Here is a 19,723-nt window from a genome sequence, read left to right on the forward strand (position 1 = left end):
ATTCATGATGTTTCCATTTCTTCTCTGTCTCGTCCATACCCACTCGCCTGCGAGTGTCCTTTGCTTCAGGTACACAGAGCTGCTTACAACCATTCCCCTTCTCCTTTCTTTCACTGTGGTAGCTTCCTTCTCCCTGACCCTGCTTCACCTGAGGATTGCCTGTCCTTCCTTCAAAACTGCTCAAGTTTCCCCTCTTCCAGGAAGACTTCCTTGACCCCCAACTGCCCTTCCAATCATTAATCCCATTTAGACTGGCTAGTAAGCTCTCTAGCATTTCATCAGATTTCTTTATACTCTACTGTAATCTGTCTGTCTCCTTTGATAGAATAATATTCCCTGAGGTCAGAGACGATAGTGTCTTTCACTTTAAAGCCTGGCATACAGGCCTGCTGAACAAATGCAACTCGACAAAATTAATACGTTTTATAGATACATTGTGTAATTTGATTTACTTTGATCCTGGTTCTGTAGACATTTGGGGGCATGGGTTATGCCATTTTCCTCACAAGGAGTTTTTTAAGTTGACTCTCTGACTTCCATATTGCTACCTAAAATGTTTAACCAAGGTAGGTCTTGGGCTTTGGGAAGGCAGGAACTTAATTGGATGGAGGATATAATGAAATGACCTTTACTTTGTCAGTTGGCCAAAAAATCTGAAATACAATTTATGGGAAATTAGAAAGACCAACTCTATGACCATGAAATCATATATTCTAGCTTATATTCTTAAACTTATAACTTTATTGATATACAAAGTTCCTTTAAGAGAAAATAGGTATTTAACAACTTTTTACTTTGAAAATACCTGGTTATAGTTTACAGATTTTAACCTAGTCTTAATCCAGGAGGCAAGACAAAGTTAAAGCTAAAGAATATTTGCTAATAATGGGTTGTAGCATTTAAGTATATACTTGGTAGCCTTGAGGTGTCTTTGTAATATTTGCATCAATATTCTGCATTCTTAAGCAAAACAAACAAAATGCGAAGTCCGTACTTACACATAAGATTTTTTAAAAGTTACTTAATCTTATTTTGTAATAGAATAACATTTTCATTTAGTCTGACGTTTTATTCTATGTGCACTTAGTATTTGCTTTCATATAATTATTTGCTAAGATACTTTTTATAATTATTTCTTTAGTGATGTAGCAAACTAAGTAAGTGTATTATAGCTGAATCATAGTCCTGGCTGTTCTTTTTATTTATTGAAGGAACAAACGCTGTATTATTAACATTCTTTGTCCTTCAATTGAGCTTGCAAAAAAAATTTGTTAGATCTTGAATACCCTAAGAAATTTATTATGGATGATTTTTAATTATATTTCTATTTTCATCATTTGATATATTTTAAAAATCCATTGTGATAAAACAGAATGGGGAAAAATTACCCATGTCGCAGGAGTTAGATATCTGCTCATTCTGGAAGACCCCAACCTCCTTTTAAAAAATATTTTTAAGATTTATTATGTGTTCAAATTGGTATTGAATTTATATGAAGTGTTAAGATTACAGCATGTTAGGATATTATTGTCGTTTCAAAATGTATTCACTGTTTTGGTTTTTGGAGCGCTGCCTCCAAGAGGTTCATGGCATTTGGTACGTAGTTCACGTATTTCTAGTCTACAGACCTTCCCTATCGAGTCAAAGGCTACATGGTTCTGATATTTGCATTTTCTACTGCTATAAAGCTCAACAATAGTAATTAATGGTTTTTTTTTAACTTTCCGTGTCATTACCAATAAAACTTCAGTTTTGAGAAGACTAGTAATTTGTACCTTTAAAGAGCCACATTCTTTTGCTTTTGTCTCAAAATGTATTATGCTTCACAAGTATACTGTGACAGCCTGAATAGAAAAGGGGGGAGGGGACATTGTCTTCAGCTGGCATGCTGTTATCAGAGGGAATGTGTTTCTGGACACGAAATTTAGCATTCATTGGTTGTCTGAAGAAAGCTATTTCATCTGAGGATTGGACAAGAAGCTGCGTCAATTTGCTGCCCGTCTCCAAGGCACTGGTGATGCTGCCTTCACAAGCTGGCTAACGTCACGGCTCCATCACCCAGCGGGGTGTGGACTCTCTTTTTCTGTTCTTCTCTATTTAATTCTCTATTTGCTGCCTACTGCATTTCTTAATCTGTCTTCTGCCAAATGCTAACAGCATGATATTTTGCAATCATCTAGGTGAATACAAGAAAGACGAACTCCTAGAAGCTGCTAGGTAAGTGATTCCATTCATTTTAAGTGTGTATAATGCATTAAGGAAGAGAAGGAGGAGGGCAGGTGGAGGACTATAAAAAATATAACGTTATTGTCTTGCTTGGATTTTATGCAATTATGCAGATACTAAATCTTTATATACTTTATTTTGCATGATTAGTATATATAATAAAATCTTTTCATATGGTGATGATTATAAGATTAATTTTATTTGGAACATTTCTTAAGGTACCTGCAAACCTTAGTTGCCCAGCTTTTCCAATGATATTCTTGGAGTATTTAAATACCTATATCTTCATTTTCTTCTGAAGATTTTTCTAGTAAAGCTTGAATGAAGAGCAAAAAGTAAATGTTAAAATCCTCATCTATTTTTTTGTTGTTGTTCTTGGTCGTTTATAATTTAATTGATTAGCTCTTTACAGCATTTTGTATGTATTTTTTAACTCCAATGTTTTAGTCCATTTATCAGAATAAAGTTTGTTTGTAATTAAGAAGATGACTTTATGTAGATAAATAAAACAAAAATGTAGAAAACTACATTATTTAAGATATACCACTATAGAGTAATTAACAGATATTAATTAGAAATGTAGTAATTGAACTGAATATTGCAAAAGAGATTTCTTGTGATCCATGTAAAAGAAATCAAAGCAAACCCATATTTTACTCTCATGTGAAAAAATTATGCATAAATATTCATAAGCAGCTTTGTAATTTTATAGGAATTGACTTACTACCTTTTTATAGGAGTGGTAATGAAGAAAAACTAATGGCTTTACTGACTCCTCTAAATGTGAATTGCCATGCAAGTGATGGGCGAAAGGTAAGTTATTTTAAATACAATCCTCTTTAATTGCCTTGCAACAAAATTTTGTGAAAGTGGCATATATATATAAGCATGTATACCTACATGGCTTTATTTTAACTAGCATCTTTTCACTGTAAATGAAATGCTGCTATATCTGTTATTGGCAGTTGTGACACACTCATAGAACTGGTGAAGCATGCATCTTCAGTAAGCCTTTTCTCTTAAATGTCAGACACTGCAAGTTATTTGTTACATGAAACTGCAGCTTTGTCGGTGATTAAAATTACAGCATATGCTCTTTTCTGGGTATGATAATGGAAACTGGAAATATGTGTGTCCTGTTTACCCATCTTTGTTAAGACATTTGTGTTTTTGATTTCTTATTTGGCAGAAGAAGATTTGTTTGCTAGATACCAACACTTTTTCCATTAAAGCTGAGAAATTGCTGTTAATGATTTTTTTACATCTATACAGTTCTGCTCTTTTATTATTATTTGTATTGGCTAAGTTTTAATTGTGGAATATTGAAAGAAAATAGATTAAAACAGAGAGGAATATTCTATATTAATATACAGTTGCCATAAATGCAAGGTAATATATAAAATATACAGCTGGCAGCTTCATTACCTACTTTGTATTCTTGCTGAAGATAGACTGAAATGTAATCCGTTATGGCTTTAGTAATTGTAAAGTTTTGCAGTGATTAGACTTTGAAAACCAATGCACTCTATACCATAAAGTTGGTTTTTTTTAATGAGAGTTAATTTTTTAATGTTAACTAAAAACCTAAAATATTTTTAAAGACGCATTACATATATTGAGGAAAATTATATGTCTGATATTTAAAGAATGAATTCTTTTAAAATTATCTACAGTGAAAATGTTATGGCAAATATCAGGATGGATGGTACGCCTTAGAAATAATGAACTATTTTGCTTTTAAAAAATTACTTTTCTGTGAGTGATAATTTTGCAGATCAAATTTTTGCATGCTTCCCCACTTTTTCTCTATTTTAATAAAATCCAAAAATAGTGGCAAGGAATCGAGTCCCTCAGAATATAATTTATGTTAATTTGTTTTTGTAGATAGCTCATATATTGTTATATGTCCCAGTGAGTATTTTGTTTCTCTGGGTAATTTGGGGAGAGACTTCTACTTTCATAGAAGGTTAAATTACACGTATCAAGCTATAAACTAGCAAAGATTTACTCAGCACTGTTACTTACTCTTGGGAAGTGTTTTAAAATGGTAACTGTTCATTTTTCCTTCAGTTTTGAAGTTGCTTTAGGGAATTTAACACTCTTGTGTGCACTTTAAACTCCAGATTTTATTTGGATTCTCCAGGTAGATAAAGTGATTTCTATCACTGTGTAGAAAAGGGCCTTCTCATCTGTGGTTAAATGCAGCTGTTTTTGAGACAGAGCTTGTTTCGCCCGGCCTACGTCAGTTTTCTATAACCATTTTAATACTACAGAATTTATGTGAGAGTACTACAGCAGAAGCTGATTTCTGTCACGGCTTCGTTCTCCCTTCCTTACCGTTCTACTTTGACAGCCACATTCCTAGTGCAGTAAATCATAATAATTAAGGAACATGATCCCTGATACTTTAACAAATTATCTCTTCTCCCTGCTTTATCTCCTACACGAGTGTATAGAACTCATTTATTTTTCCTTTTCTTTAAAGGAGAATATACTTCCTTTAACTACAACCAATGTATTCCTCATCCAAATTCCTGTGGTTCCTTTTCTATATGATTCTATGGCATTCAGAGTTCCTTAAAGTTCATAAATATCTTTTTCTCTTACTCCTCTATTAGCTCTCCTTGTATTTTCTACCAGGACCAAGGCTGGCACTTTGCGTATAGCAGAAGCTTAGAATACAATTCTGTTGTTCCTTGATAAACATAATTTTATCCTCTGAGTGAGAAAAACATCTCCTTTGCCATTTAGAAAATTAAATCAGAAGTATGTGAATGCGAGATTTTATGTTTTTTGTTATTATTAATATTATTCTATTTCTTTTTGGGTACTGATAACATGAGGGAGAACTGTATATTTTATAATGTGTAGAATATTTTTAAGAACATACCTCAAGCATTATTATTGTACCAAAGGATTCCTAAAATATAAATAATGCAATAATGTTCCAAAATGTACTCTTATACTTTTTTAGATTTTCAGTTTTTTCAAATTAAATTAGATAGAAAAAGAAAATTAAGCATTTATTTTATGGTTTTAGTGCTGTGCGTATAAGAAATAATTAACAATTGCTCATCTGTGTGATTTGAATTGAATAATTCCTGTTTAGATATTATTCTCATTTATGGCACAGAGTAATTCTTATTAAATGTACCAGTTGCAGTAAAGCCACAAGGTATTAAATGTTCTGGGTGCTAGTGGAGATTGGGACAAGATCCCTTAGTTATTCCAATTTGTTTTATTTTCTTCCTGTTGTTATCAAGAAAACAGGTAGTCAAATCTAGCTGCTAAAATTACAAGTATCTGTCTTAGTAGATATGTAATCCTTTTTTAGAACATTTACATGTGTTTATTTAGAATTAGAAAGTCAGATTGTATATTAATGAGAGGCTAAAGGTACCTTTTCACATATAGTAAGTCAGGCATATAAAGTTTATTTCCTGAATTTCATTTTAGAACACAGTGTAGAACCAAATCCTTTTTAGAAGTTTCCTAAATTACTGTATTATTGCTTGACTGAGCCCTTTTCTGTCTTAGTTTTTACTACAGTTCCTGGTTTGTAAATTTAAAAAGCCCATGAAAATGTTAATTTTGAAGTGTTTTTGGAAAAGAAATGTCTCTTATACAGTGGTTAGTAGGTGGGGAATTTGCCTAGAGATATGTGGGGGTTTGAGACTTTAGGTTTTTTTTTTGATGTAATATGTGGGATTATACAATGAGAGTGTAAATTTTAAGTACTCTTAATGCTATGCTGTGACTTGATGATTATCTAATTAGGTAATATGTGAGAAGTTAATATTTTATTTCCCAAAGACAATTGTTTTCCTAACCTTTAGAATTCCGAAAATTATAAAACATCAATAAGGTTTTATACAGTTTATATCGTTACTATGCTTTTATTTTACACATAAATCAAAATTGCTTCTTGGCTACACTAGAAATTTTATTGACTTTTTTTTTTCCCCCTAAAAAAAGGCAGAAATTTTTTTTGTTCTAAAATGCTACCTTTTGTTGTTGCTCTAAAATGATACTTGTATACAATTATATACATGTTATAATGATGGCCACTTTTAGAAACATACGGACATTGATATTATTTAGTCATCTTCTACCTTCCGCCCAGTATGATTAGTCATGACAGTCCACAATTCATTATTGCCATTAGGTGAACCAGAACCTTAAGATAGGTTGTTCCCTTTCTAGAATTCTTTATTCCTATATTTTCAAACTTGGATTTTTTTGACCTTTAATCTCCCTTTACAGTGTTTTATATCAGTATCAGATGTTTTATTAGCTATTATCCCATGTTCTGGCCTTGTTTGCTATCTAAATTTAAGGTGGTAATATTCTCTTATTTTCCAGTGTTAATTTTCATAAATATACCTTTTATAATAAATGAAAATAAATATTTGAATAAAATTAGTCCAACAGTCAACTCTTTTGAGAGTTCTTTGTGGTTCCTTTCTGTGTTCCTTCTGTGTTCCTTTTCTAACTGTCTTTATTCCCTTCCAAAATAAATGTCCTAAATTTATTCATTCCTCATCTTATCAGGCAATAGGCAAGGGTTAGGGACTACTGCACATATTCCCAAATAGAAATAATATATCTTTGAATATATCTACTCTGCCTACCATTGCTATTATTATATGTCACCAAATAATTGAAAGTAACTAATATTTGATAGGTGCTTTTAAAATAACATCTCCAATGTAATTTTGAGTATTTCAGGTTTCCCTCTGTCCACCAGCACTTAATACCTACCATGTGTAGGTGACTGTGCTTAGCGCCATGGGAGATAACCCTATGGTTGATGGTGCTGGTTAACAAGGAGCTTAGACATTGGTAGAATGATTAAGACATTATGGAAGACATTGAAGCTAATGCACTAAAATGATACAATATTCCTTTTGCTGTGATACAGTTATAAAGTGCTGATTTAAGGTGAGAATGTTTTTTCCTGGCCCTTTTATTTTTAAGGCTTTAGTATTTAGTATACCCTTCTGTAAGAAACCACAAATTTAGATGAACGGTAATTGGAGGAACATGATTTTAATTCAGAAAACTTAAGGATTTCTTTAAATGTCAACTTTCTGTAAATATTTGCTTCCAAATAGTTAATAATGAAGAAGACTGGAAACAGAGAAAAGTAAAGTGTTTGAAAACTGCTTCCAAAAGGAAATCAATCAGAAATAAAGTAGAATTTAGTGAATTTAGTGCTGTACCTTGAAGACACCATAGAAAAATTGTGATAGGGCAAATAGACTGTAAGGTCAAAGGGATTGGTTTCTATTCTGCTTTCCAAGTGTGTGTCAATGACTCTATAGTTTTTAATTTACTCACGCACAAATGGAAATAACCATACCCATTCCACGAGGCATTTGAGAGGATTAAGTGAAATAATGTGGTCAGTGTACCTAGTACAGTGCACACAGTACCCTTCAGTAAATTAGATTCCTACTCCTTTGATAATTTTTTTGAAACTTTCAAATATATCTAGAATGGATACTTACATACTTTTAAGTACTCCAGTGTTCCCATTCTCTCCCCTTAAATGTCTTTATTATCTATCCAAGCTCTGTCCTAGCTGGCTTTGGATAAAATAACATATAGGTTGCCTGGTAATCTATAAAGCATATAATTGAATTAATTCAGTTGGAGCTTGGCCTTCCCCTCTCTTCACCCAGTGTCACATTTAATAAATAATTTTGTTTAAATTAGCAGCTTATAAATTCAGAAATACATTATGGAGGTATATGCCCATTTTTAAACATATGTTGATTAAAAATTAATATCTGGCTGAAAATAATGCCATATATGGAATTCCATAAAGCCCATCCAGTGAAGAACTAGAAAGATGGAGGATTAGTGTAATTATTTGTATCTACATTTAAGTTTTAGATTTGTAGAGTTTCTCATTATTCTTGGGCAGTACCCCCATCAGTACTCCCGTCTCCCTTCTCATTATTCTTGGTCAGTACCCCCCAAGTACCCGACGGGGGTACACTTGGTCAGTACCTCCGTCTCATTATTCTTGGTCAGTACCCCCATCTCGGAAAAAAGTGGAAAAACACTTTTTTCCAAATACTGTGTTTGGCCAGGATTTTAACAATCTTTATGTAGTAGGTTGTACTTTGGAGATGCCTCAATAAACCATCCCTTTTATTATTCATGCCCTCATCTAGCCCCCTGCCACATTGACTCTGAGCTTAGCCTGGGAATGCTTTGAATAAAATAAGGCACAAGTGATACTCTGTCCTTTTCAGGACGAGCCCCTGAGTTGGCCTGGCAGCTGCTAGTCTCTTTTTTGGTAATTCTTCTTCTTGGAACCCAGCTGCCATACCATGAGGCAGCCCAAGCAGCCATGTGATGAGGTCCACGTGAAGAACTGAGGCTCCTAGCCAACAGACCCACCTGAGTTCATATGGAAGCTTCTTAATGATTCTAACTATCCACACGTCCCAGACAATTTAACCCCATCTGAGTTCCCGATCCATCCTTAGGGTGACATCAGCCATCCTAGCACCGTAGCTCATACCACATAGAGCGGAAGACCTGCCCAGGTAATTCTTCGCTGTTGGGGTGGTTTGTTATGTAGTGATACATGACTGAAATACCTGACCAAAAGAAAACATAACTCAGTGCTTATTATCTATTGGGCAAGAAAGATTCCATCTTTTTTTCAGCTTGATTACTGAAAATGATTCTTTCATAGTTACTTGGAAGAGTAAGTGAGGATTTTAAAATATCTTCCCAAATATATTTACATCTTCAGATATATTCAGTTCTTTTGAATTTATATCTTACAATTTAAGTATTTTCCCCCTAGGAACGCAAAAACATAATTTTATGTGCATCTTTTGGGGTCATGGTATTGTGGGAAAAAGCAGGAACTTGAAGCTAGAAGACCAGATTTTAAGTTTCAGCTGTTATTAGCCATGTGTTCATGGCAAGTTTTATCATATCTCTGAGTTCTCAATTTCTGTAGCCTAAAAAAATGAAGAATTTGGGCCATTGAGCTCTAAAGTACCTTTTGACTCTGACATTTCAAGATTATTATATATTTTGTTACTTATTTTTCAGCAGAGTTAGTAGCAATTACCCATAATGCAGAATTGAATTTCATAAGAGACTGTATCCTCACACTGGATAGAACACTCATGGTATCTGCAATAAAGTTTATGTCGAGCCCTCTTCCCCTTTAAGAAAGAAAGTGTTAGCATTACCTGAGCATACATATCTGGCTCTCTCTGGCCTATAGTGACCTTTATCATCCTCCATTCTTGCCAAATCTTGGTAGATAAAAGGTCATACCAGTTTTAAATTTCTGACTTTTATGGATCCTAGTTGAGATGCTACTTGGGATTACAAGAAGGTCAAAATGCAGTAAGTCTGCATTGGGGAACTCTTCAAATACTTTAGGTTTAATTATATATCTAATCAAATCACTTCTTCGGAGTACGTCTTGCTGAGCAATGCATATCTTACTGTAGTGCTGAAATCCCTTAGAGCAAGTTTGCTTGCATACTTATGTTGGGATATATTGTATAAAATCTTTAGCTTATGTATATTCATTTTGTACCAATAAGGACTTGAAAATGTCTTTTTTATTTTTCATTCGGGAATTGCTTCTACTAAAACAATCTCTATTTTGTCAAGCATGACATTTCTACTGGTAAGGGTAATTAGTACCAATGCCAACTGCACTGTTTTCTCTGTTGGAGAAATGAATTTTTAGTAGAAGGGGACCAACCACAGTGCTAAAAAGCAGCAAAATGATAAAACTTAGTTGTCTATTTACCTCTATTTAGCCACCGTCCTTGCTTTGAATTGTCCTGCCCTCATATCCCAAAGCACGAGTTTCCTGCTGTTTTCCACTTTAGACTGCTCAAGGGACTGGAGGGAGTTGGTACTAAATCCTTTGGCCATGAGTGTGAGTCATTATTAAAATTTTATTTAGAAGCCAAATTACAAATATGACACTTCAGCATCTGTTTTTAAAATTCTTAGAATCGAAGTTTAAAGTGTTCTTTCTGCCTTTACAAGTAAACCAAACTTCACATTAGTAGAGTGGATTACAACTACAGCAGTAGCTGGAAAAACACCCATGTCACAGAGTGGCAAAGGAAAAAGAGCAGGAAGAAACACACGGGATAGCTTCTGTGGTATTGCCGATGTCCCAGTTCTCCAACTGAATGGGTGCTGGATGGTGTTTTAATATTATGCTTTATAACTTACATGTTTTTATGGATTAAATAGTACATGATAAAGATATTTTAAAATATCTCTGTAATGATTATGATTTTGAGTACCCTTTGGATTGAACAGAGTGTTCAGTTAATATCTGGCAGTAGAGTATTCTACAAAAAGTTATTTAAGTAAAAGACTATATTGTGTAAAAAAAAGCTTGTTTAGGTGCAAACAGAAGTCTGATTTCAGGAAATTCTTCCAGCCTGATGAAAAATGGCTGAAAGAAAGTGATAAGTTAATTATGGATTTAAGAATTCTGAAATTATCTGTAACTTTGAATTGTCATTATTAAAACAGTTGTTTGGCCACAATATAAAACCAATGTAAACTATTTCTTAATTCATTGTAGACCATTTTTAGTGTCTTAGCTAGGATTGCTATACCATTGACATTGACACTGACAAGGTAGCTTAAACAACAGAAATTTATTTCTCACAGTTCTAGAGGCTGGGAAGTCCAAATCATGGTCAGATGGTCAGTTTCTGGTGAGCAGGTTTTTTCTTTTTTTCTTTTGAGACAGAGTCTTGCACTGTCACCCAGGCTGGAGTGCAGTGGTGCGATCTCGGCTCACTGCAACCTCTGCCTCCTGGGTTCTAGCAATTCTCCTGCCTCAACTTCCTGAGTAGCTGAGATTACAGGTGCCTGCCCCCACACCTGGCTAATTTTTTGTATTTTTAGTAGAGACGGGGTTTCACTATGTTGATCAGGCTGGTCTTGAAGTCCTGACCTCGTGATCCACCCGTCTTGGCCTCCCAAAGTACTGGGATTATAGCCGTGAACCACTGTGCCCGGCCCAGCAAGTTTTTTCGTGTCTGTACTTAGAAGGGCACTAATCTCATCATGAGGTTCCCACCCTTATGACCTCATCTAAATCATATTACCTCACAAAGACCCTGTCTCCAAATGCTATCATATTGGGGGTTGGGGCTTCAACATAAATTTTAGGGGAATACTAAGCATTCAGTCAATACCTGGTTGTTTTTTCTTTATCACTGCCTTTTTTTCCTTTTATTAAAGAGATTATCACTCGAGCTTGCTTCTCTGTCTCACACATATGCATATTAATCCATTCACTCATCTCATTCAGTTAAATTAGGATTATATTATGAAAACAAATTTCTAGAAGTATCAAAAATCTTCATATTCTGCCTTTTAGAAGAATGTTTTCAGTGACTAACTTAGTTTTTCTCTATTCTCTACTAAGAATGCCATCAATAGTAAAGCTTTAAAAAAGCACTGTAAATACTAAGCATAATCACTTGAAATGCATATTTGGATAACTAAACTAGTAAATTTGGAAATAGATCAATTCTAAATATAAAATGTTATATATTTTGATTTTATAAATAAAAATGCTTTAATTTGTTAATAGTAACATGATAATACCCTACTCTTGAATATTACAAAAATGCCCCATAAAATTATCTCCTACTTTCAGAGAGTGTTCAATACCCATTACAATTGGGAGAGAAGGCTGTGGGCAGGGAACTGAACTAGAGGTCTCTGCTCCTGGCTGTTTTTGGCTGCCGCATTCATTATACAAATGCAGAAACAACAAGGACTTTATCACTTAAGAAACTTTGAGGTGACGGCATATCTGCAGAATCCTAGAGCTCTTAGCCACATTAAAATCAGCTGAAGGAATTTGTCACTTTCCCAGTTTGCGGTTAAAATGACTAATGATCTAAGGTGGACTGATTCCCTCCTGTGTAATTTATTAGATGCCGATCAGTGCAAGTGGTTTCTTCTTTCAAGAAAAGCTCTATCTGTTGTCCATTACTTAGAATCTTTGATGCTTAGATATGAAAACATAAGACTGCAAATATTAGCTACAAAAAGGAATTTATGTGCAGTTTGGGTAGTGTGAAAACTTTTCTCCTTTCATGAAGTATAAAACAACACGTTACTATCAGACCGAGAAACCTTGGATTTTTTTCTTTTCATAAAATCTACCAGCTATTTCTCATTAGATGATGAAAACCTAATGTTACACTTGGAGAGTACTAAGCGTTTTTGTTCACACAAATCTTGTGAGAGCATGCTAGAAACTCATTTTCACCACACATTTTAATTCTGCTGATTCTGAGGCTGGAAAAGAGAAACACAAATTGCTGGCCGCTGAAAAATCCCCTTGAAGATTCCACAATGATAATGTTATGTTAAAATTGAATAAAGCTAGCATTCAAAGCTTTATTCTCACAAAGATTACCCTATGGATTTCCTGTTCAATCTTATCTGCTCTTCTCCCTTCCCTTCTCTTTCTCTTCCTAATACATTTAAAATAAAGATAGTCCTTTATATTCTCACTTTAAAAATAAATTTTTGGCTAAGCTTGGTGGCTCACGCCTGTAATCCCAGCACTTTGGGAGGCCGAGGTGGGTGGATCATTTGAGTTCACGAGTTCGAGACCAGCCTGGCCAACATGGTGAAACCCCGTCTCTACTAAAAATGTAAAAATTGGGCGTGGTGGCAGGCACCTGTAATCCTAGCTACACAGGAGGCTGAGGCAGGAGAATCATTTGAACCTGGGAATAAATATAAGTAAATAAATAAATAACTAAATAATAAATTTTTACTATTTATGGCAACTTGAATTACAGAAACCTTGTTTTATATTTCATAAATTCTGTAGCTTTTAAAATGCCTTCCTAAACATGAGTACATCTGTTACTTTGGAAGAATATCCTTTCTGAGGCTATGAAATGTCAATTGTTATTTTGTCTCTGCTCATGTAATCTATCTAGGATTCATAGAATCTTATTTGGATGAGGACTTAATGTCAGCTAGTTCAACCTCCCAATGCAGTGTTAGAACCTTCGCTATGATAGCTCTGACAGGTTCTACTTAAGAGAGAGAGAGCTTGCTTGTTTAGATCAGACCATTTTTGGATTTAGTGCTCAATTTAGGGTGTCACATTTTAAGAAGGGATATTGACCAACCAGAGCGTGACCAAGAAGGTAGTCAGAAAATTCTTATCTAATAAGCAGTTGAAGTAACTGGGGCAGGGGAGTTAGTTCAAGAAGAGACCAAGTGACTGTCTGTTAGAGATATCTAGAAAAATCCTGCACTGGGAAGGAGGCAGAATCTATTATTCTCTCCAATTTTAATATTGTTGTTATTCCTTGTCCTGCTGTATTTAACTATTTTTAGGCAGCTTCTGTTATGACGGAGTTCCACATTTCTGGGGCGCTCATCCAATGGAACAGTCACACTGTCATTATTGATAGGGTTTAATGTGCACTGACCTATGGATCAGAATGCTCAAGTTGTCAGAACCAAGGAGATCCGTGTCTGCCAAGAGTAACTCTTGCCCCTCAGCTATGTTAGTCCATTTCTGAACATCCTATCTAGAACTTGAGCCCTCACACAAAGGATAATTAGAAAGGCAGAGTGAGAGTTTCTAAGTCAGACTGCCTGGAATTGACTCCTGACTCTGCTTTTAATTTGCCATGTTAATCCCCCCTGTTCCTTAGTTCCCTCATTTGTTGTATGGAAGTAATAGTAGTTTCTAGCTAAGGTAGTTGCTGTATAAACAAGCTAATACATATAATGCACTTAGAAAACTGCTTAGTATATAGAAAATGCCCAAATTTTACCTGTTATTTTTAATAAAATATTTGTATTTAAAATTTTTTGTATCTTCTATGTCATTTTATTTAGTCATTGCTTATGTTTTCTATTTTCTACATCTTGCACTGGACACTGGCTTAGACTCACTATAGACTGAAGATCTTTTATCAAAGTCAAAATAGTTTAACTATTTGATATAGAGAGAGCCACCCTCCAACTAATGAATTATTGTTGTTCCTTTTACAGCATCTCAAATATAAAAGTTTGGTTGCATCCTACATGTCTTTTTTTTCTATCTTGTTCCTCCTGTCCCTTCCTCCGATTCTTTTTTCCCCCTACTTCTATTTTACATTCAGGAGTGGGTACATTTACAGGTTTGTTACTTGAGTAAACTGTGTGTTGCTGAGGCTTGGTTTACGAATGATCGCATCACCAAGGTAGTGAGCATAATACCCAATGGGTAGCCATCCGGCCAACTCCCCGCTCAAGCAGTCCCCAGTGCCTGTTTTCCCATCTTTGTGTCCATGTGTATTCACTGTTTAGCTCCCTCTTATAAGTGAGAACCTGTGGTGTTTGGTTTGCTTTTCCTGCATTCGTTCACTTGGGATAATGGCCTCCAGCTGCATCCATGTTGCTGTAAAGGTTCTATGTCATTTTAACCGGAAGACAACTTTGTGAGGAAGTCAGCACTGTTGTCACCCATCTCCCCCATTACAAAGACTGTGAATTAAAGACATATTAATATGTTAAACAGCCTTAGGTTTTAGGAGTAGTATCACGCCATGGTCCACTGTGATGACACTATATCTGTGGTTAGATGTGTTTAGCTCTAAGAACCATGCTTGAAAGAACCACTGACCAAGAGGTCCAGGACCGGAGAGAAAGACTCATGATGGGAGAGAAAACATACGACTGTTAGAGAATCTAGTCATGTCATCTGCAGAAGAGGCAAATCAGAGGCATCATACTTTTTGATAAAGAAGTAAATAAAATAGCTTTTTTTCTTTCATCTCACCTTGTTAATCAATATTTATTTTCCACAAGGTTTCTCTTTTAAATTATCATTCTAGTATTCCAAAAGTTAAGTAACCTCAATAAGACTGCCTGATCTTCATTATGGTACTACTTAAAAATCCCTTTAAAAGACAGTCATCAGCAATGAAATAGACTTATTTCCATGGACTCATGCCTATATCGATTCTCTAGCTGTTAATTTGTTTAGGGTTCTCATCTAAATATCACTGTCTCAAAGAGCTACTAAGCTCTTTGCTTCTTAGTTTCTTAGCAGATTAATCATGTCTCTTTTGCCTGATAGAAATTTAATAAAGCTAATTATGTGTTTATTGTGTTTTCCTAAGAATTTCATTTTAATGGCTAACATAATGTTTTATTTTTAGAAGGGAAACTGATTGATCTTAACCAAATGGTGGATTCAAATGAAATATGTTTTGATAAGACAGAGCAAAAGTAGAACATTACTAAATAATTATGGTACAGCCACACAATGGAAATACTGTACAGCTATGGCAAAGAATAAGACAGATATGTACTAATATTAATAGAGAAAGAAGCTAATCATAGAAGAACATAATAACAATCCTATTTGTGTGGGGGAAAAAAACAGCAACAAAAACTCAGAGGAGAAACAAATACATGTTCATATACATGGAAAAAATATCTGAAATGACCATTGTGCCACTGTAAATAGTGATTACATTTGGGAAGGGGGCTTGTTTGGCTGGAGGGAAAAATAGAAACGTTTATATTGTAGTATTTTCTCTACTTCTTGAATTTTTAGAGGGAATGTATTAATTTTATAATTTAAAAAGGAGCTATTGGGGGGAGAATGGTGAATAAATGTGAAGTAACTGATATTGAGACTGGTTAAACTGAGAAAATACATATACAATACTTTATTTTTGAAGCCAGACCTGGACACAGGAAGATGCAGGAAGTTAAAAAAAATTATAAAGATGATATGTGGAACACATGAGTTCAGAGAGGTAGTACTTACAAAACTGCTTACAAAACTGACGGTACATTGAGCAATCTTACTACTAAAAGTAGAGTACAATATGTCACCTGATAGCGTATGCACATGCACACACAATTTTCTCATTCAGGACAGATCCAGAAACGAAGAAACTGATTTACATTGCCTGGCTAAGGTAGGGTGACCAACCGTCTTTGTTTGCTGTGATCAGTGGGTTTCCTAGGATCAGGAATGTACTGGGCAAACCAGGACAAGTTGGTCATGGTAATCTAGAAAGCCCCAAAGGAGTTGGTCTAGGCCAAACTGGATCTTCATCTGAAAGAAAAACAAAATATACTATATGTCGCAGTTTAGAGAGCTCTCTGAGGACTTACAGCTTCACAGTTGTGATTTTATTCTTTCTTAGGAAATGCGTCGAACATCACACATGCTTGTATTGAAGTGTCAGTGTAAATCTGTCACACAAATTTAAATTCACCATGTTGGATTATCCTTGTCCTCTCTTGACCTTTAGCAATATAAATCAAAAGCTGACAATAACTCTCATTCATTATTTTTTTTTAAATACCCTACTATATGTAAGGTACTTTGCTAAGCCTTTAAAATTCTCTTTTCTCAGTGAACTCACAGTGAATTAGGAAACAGATACATAAGTAAATAACTATTGTTTTGGCACATGTGTAAGAGTGAAAGATTGTGGCAAGTGGTTTTCAGGACCAGTCTTTTTTCTTTCAAAAAGTATTGTCAAGGCCCAGCGTGGTGGCTCTTGCCTATAATCCCAGCACTTTGGGAGGCCAAGGCAGGTGGATCACTTGAGGTCAGGTGTTCATGACTAGCCTGACCAACATGGTGAAACTCTGCCTCTACTAAAAATACAAAAATTAGCGGGGTGTGGTGGTGGGTGCCTGTAGTCCCAGCTACTTGGGAGGCTGAGGCAGGAGAATTGCTTGAACCTAGGAGGCGGAGGCTGCAGTGAGCCGAGATCACCCCATTGCCCTCCAGCCTGGGCAACAGAGCGAGACTCCATCTCAAAAACAAAAACAAAAACAAAAACAAAAGTATTGTCCAAAGACAGAACGAGAAGAAAAGAGGTAATTATTTGGAATACTGGTATTTTGGAATCTCGTTTAAAAATCTTGTTTAACAATAATAATAGTCCTAAGAAATTAAAAATTAATATTTCTATTTTATGCTCTTAGATGAAAGGTGAGCTGGATGCTAGGCTATTCTGTCTAGATGGTAGTTATAACTTGAAGAGCTTCCCCAGCATGATCAGAGCAAGGAAACCTTTTCTCCTGTACCCAGCAGCCATTCGTGAGATAACAACATATATTTTATATTAAAATGTAAACGCTAAAATTACATTTGGAGTAAATATGTAATAATACATCTAGACATACTGATAGTTGTCATGATTTTATTGCTCAGTGGGGAAAACAAAAGATGTAGTAATTAAATTTTTGTATTCTCGGCACGTAACAGTATATAGGTCTTCCAAAGCAGATAGCTACATTATGAATCCATAAGAACTTTTAATTCTAATATTAATCCTTAGGAAGATTTTACTTTCCATCACTGTTTGGATTTATTAAGAAGTTATGTGTGAAATTAAATATTCATATTTTGTTACTAACTTAATTTTTCAGAAGTTACTTTAATTCTCAGTGGTTCTAGCTAACTGATAATTGTGGCATTTGAGTTGCATGAAGTGGAGTGGAGTGGAGTGAAGAAAGGGGAGAGGAAAAGGTGAAGTCAGAAAGCTGCGGGGTGGAATGAAGTCAGGGAGATTGTTTACGGCCTTCTGGAACATTATAAAGACTTCAGTTTCTTCTTAGAGTAAGAAGAAGACCCATTGGAAGATATTGAGCACAAGATTTGTATATCTAACTTAGGTTTTAACAGGATTTCTCTGCTGTCATGTTGTGTTAATCTAAGGGGATTATACTGGAAGCAAGGAGACCTAGTAGAAGGCTGTCGCCACCAGCCAGCTGAGAGGGATACTGTCATTAAGTTGGTGACAGCAGATGTAGTGAGAAGTGATTGGATTCTGGATATGTTTTGGAGGCATAGCCAAGAGAAATAGTCTGATGGGGTGAGCATAGTGTGTGGGAAAAGAGGGGAATCAAGAAAGACTCCCAAAGTTTTTGGCCTGAGTAACTAAAAGGATGGAGTTGTCATTAACAGGAGATTCTGCAGCGTACGTTTCAAGGGAAGCACTAGGGGGAGCTCCATTTTAGACACGAGAAAAGCATGAGAAGTCTTACATATATCATGTAGTGATGTCACATAGGCAGCTGGATTATAGCTCATAACTATATGTCATTTACTCCATATAGTAACCAGTAACCTCCAGAGTATGGAAGTTAGCAAAGAGAACTAGGCTGGAGGTATAATTGGGGAATTGTCAGTTCATGGGTGCTATTTAAAGCTACAAGACTGCATGAGCTCACCAAAGGAATGAGTTAGACAATGTAGAAAAGAGGTATAAGGACAGACTCCTGGAGTACTCCAATGTCAAGAGAATGAAAAGCAACCAGCAAGGACTGAGAAGGGGTAACCATCTAGGGAGGAGGAAAACGAGGAGTGTGGTACACTAGATGCCAAGGAGGAAAACATTTTAAGGAGGAAGAAGTGATCAGTGATACCAAATAATGCAGATAAGGTCAGATAAGATATAATGACTGACAAATGACCACTAAGAAATAACACAAGAAAGTTCTAGCCAGAGCAATCAGGCAAGAAAAATAAATAAAAGGCATCTGGATAGGGAAAAAAAAAACAAGTCAAACTACCTCTCTTCACTGACACTATGATTTTATTCTAAGTATAAAAAACCCTAAAGACTCCACCAAAAGGCTGCTAGAACTGATCAACGATTTTAGCAGGGTTTCAGTATACAAAGTCCATGTACAAAAATCAGTAACTTTTCTATACACCAATAGCATCCAGGCTGAGAGTCAAATCAAGAGCTCAATCCCATTTACAGTAGCCACAAATAAAATGAAATAGCTGGGGATATAGCTGTCCCAGAGAGATGAAAGATCTCTACAAGGAAAACTATAAAATACTACAGAAAGAAATCAGAGATGATACAAACAAATGGAAAAATATTCCATGCTCATGGATTAGAAGAATCAATATCATTAAAGTGGCCATACTGCCCAAAGCAGTTTACAGGTTCAATGCTATTCCTATCCAACAAGCAACATCATTCTTCAAAGAATTAGAAAAAACTATTCTAAAAATCATATGGAACCAAAGAAGAACCCGAAGAGTCAAAGCAATCCTAAGCAAAACACATAGCCAGAGGCATCACACTACCCAAGTTCAAACTATACTGTCAGGCTACAATAAAGAAAACAGCATGGCACTGGTATAAAAAACAGACATAGACCAATGGAATCGAACAGAAAGCTCAGAAATAAAGCCACATACCTACAATCATCTGATCTTTGATAAGTCCAACAAAAACAATTAATGGGGAAAAGACTCGCTATGCAATAAATGGTGCTGGGATAGCTGGCTAGCCATATGCAGAAGAATGAAATGGGACCCTTACCTTTCACCGTATACAAAAGTTAACTTTATATGGATTAAGAATTTAATTATAAAACCTAAAACTATAAAAATTCTAGAGAAAAACCTAGGAAATACCATTCTCAGCATCAACCTGAGCAAAGAATTTTT

At 35.2% G+C, this 19,723-nt stretch overlaps 1 protein-coding gene across 1 annotated transcript in view; it reads left to right on the forward strand.

The window, feature by feature from the left end:
* LOC105491154 (tankyrase) overlaps positions 1 to 19,723 on the forward strand; it is a 226,311-nt gene that overhangs the window by 118,107 nt on the left and 88,481 nt on the right. Inside the window, exons 4-5 of the mRNA XM_011757309.3 lie at positions 2,181 to 2,217; positions 2,964 to 3,039. Of these exons, the coding sequence (XP_011755611.1) occupies positions 2,181 to 2,217; positions 2,964 to 3,039 (113 nt within the window). The remainder of the gene's footprint in view (positions 1 to 2,180; positions 2,218 to 2,963; positions 3,040 to 19,723) is intronic.

The sequence above is a fragment of the Macaca nemestrina genome, chromosome 8 (genome assembly GCF_043159975.1).
Source record: "Macaca nemestrina isolate mMacNem1 chromosome 8, mMacNem.hap1, whole genome shotgun sequence".
Lineage (NCBI taxonomy): Eukaryota > Metazoa > Chordata > Mammalia > Primates > Cercopithecidae > Macaca > Macaca nemestrina.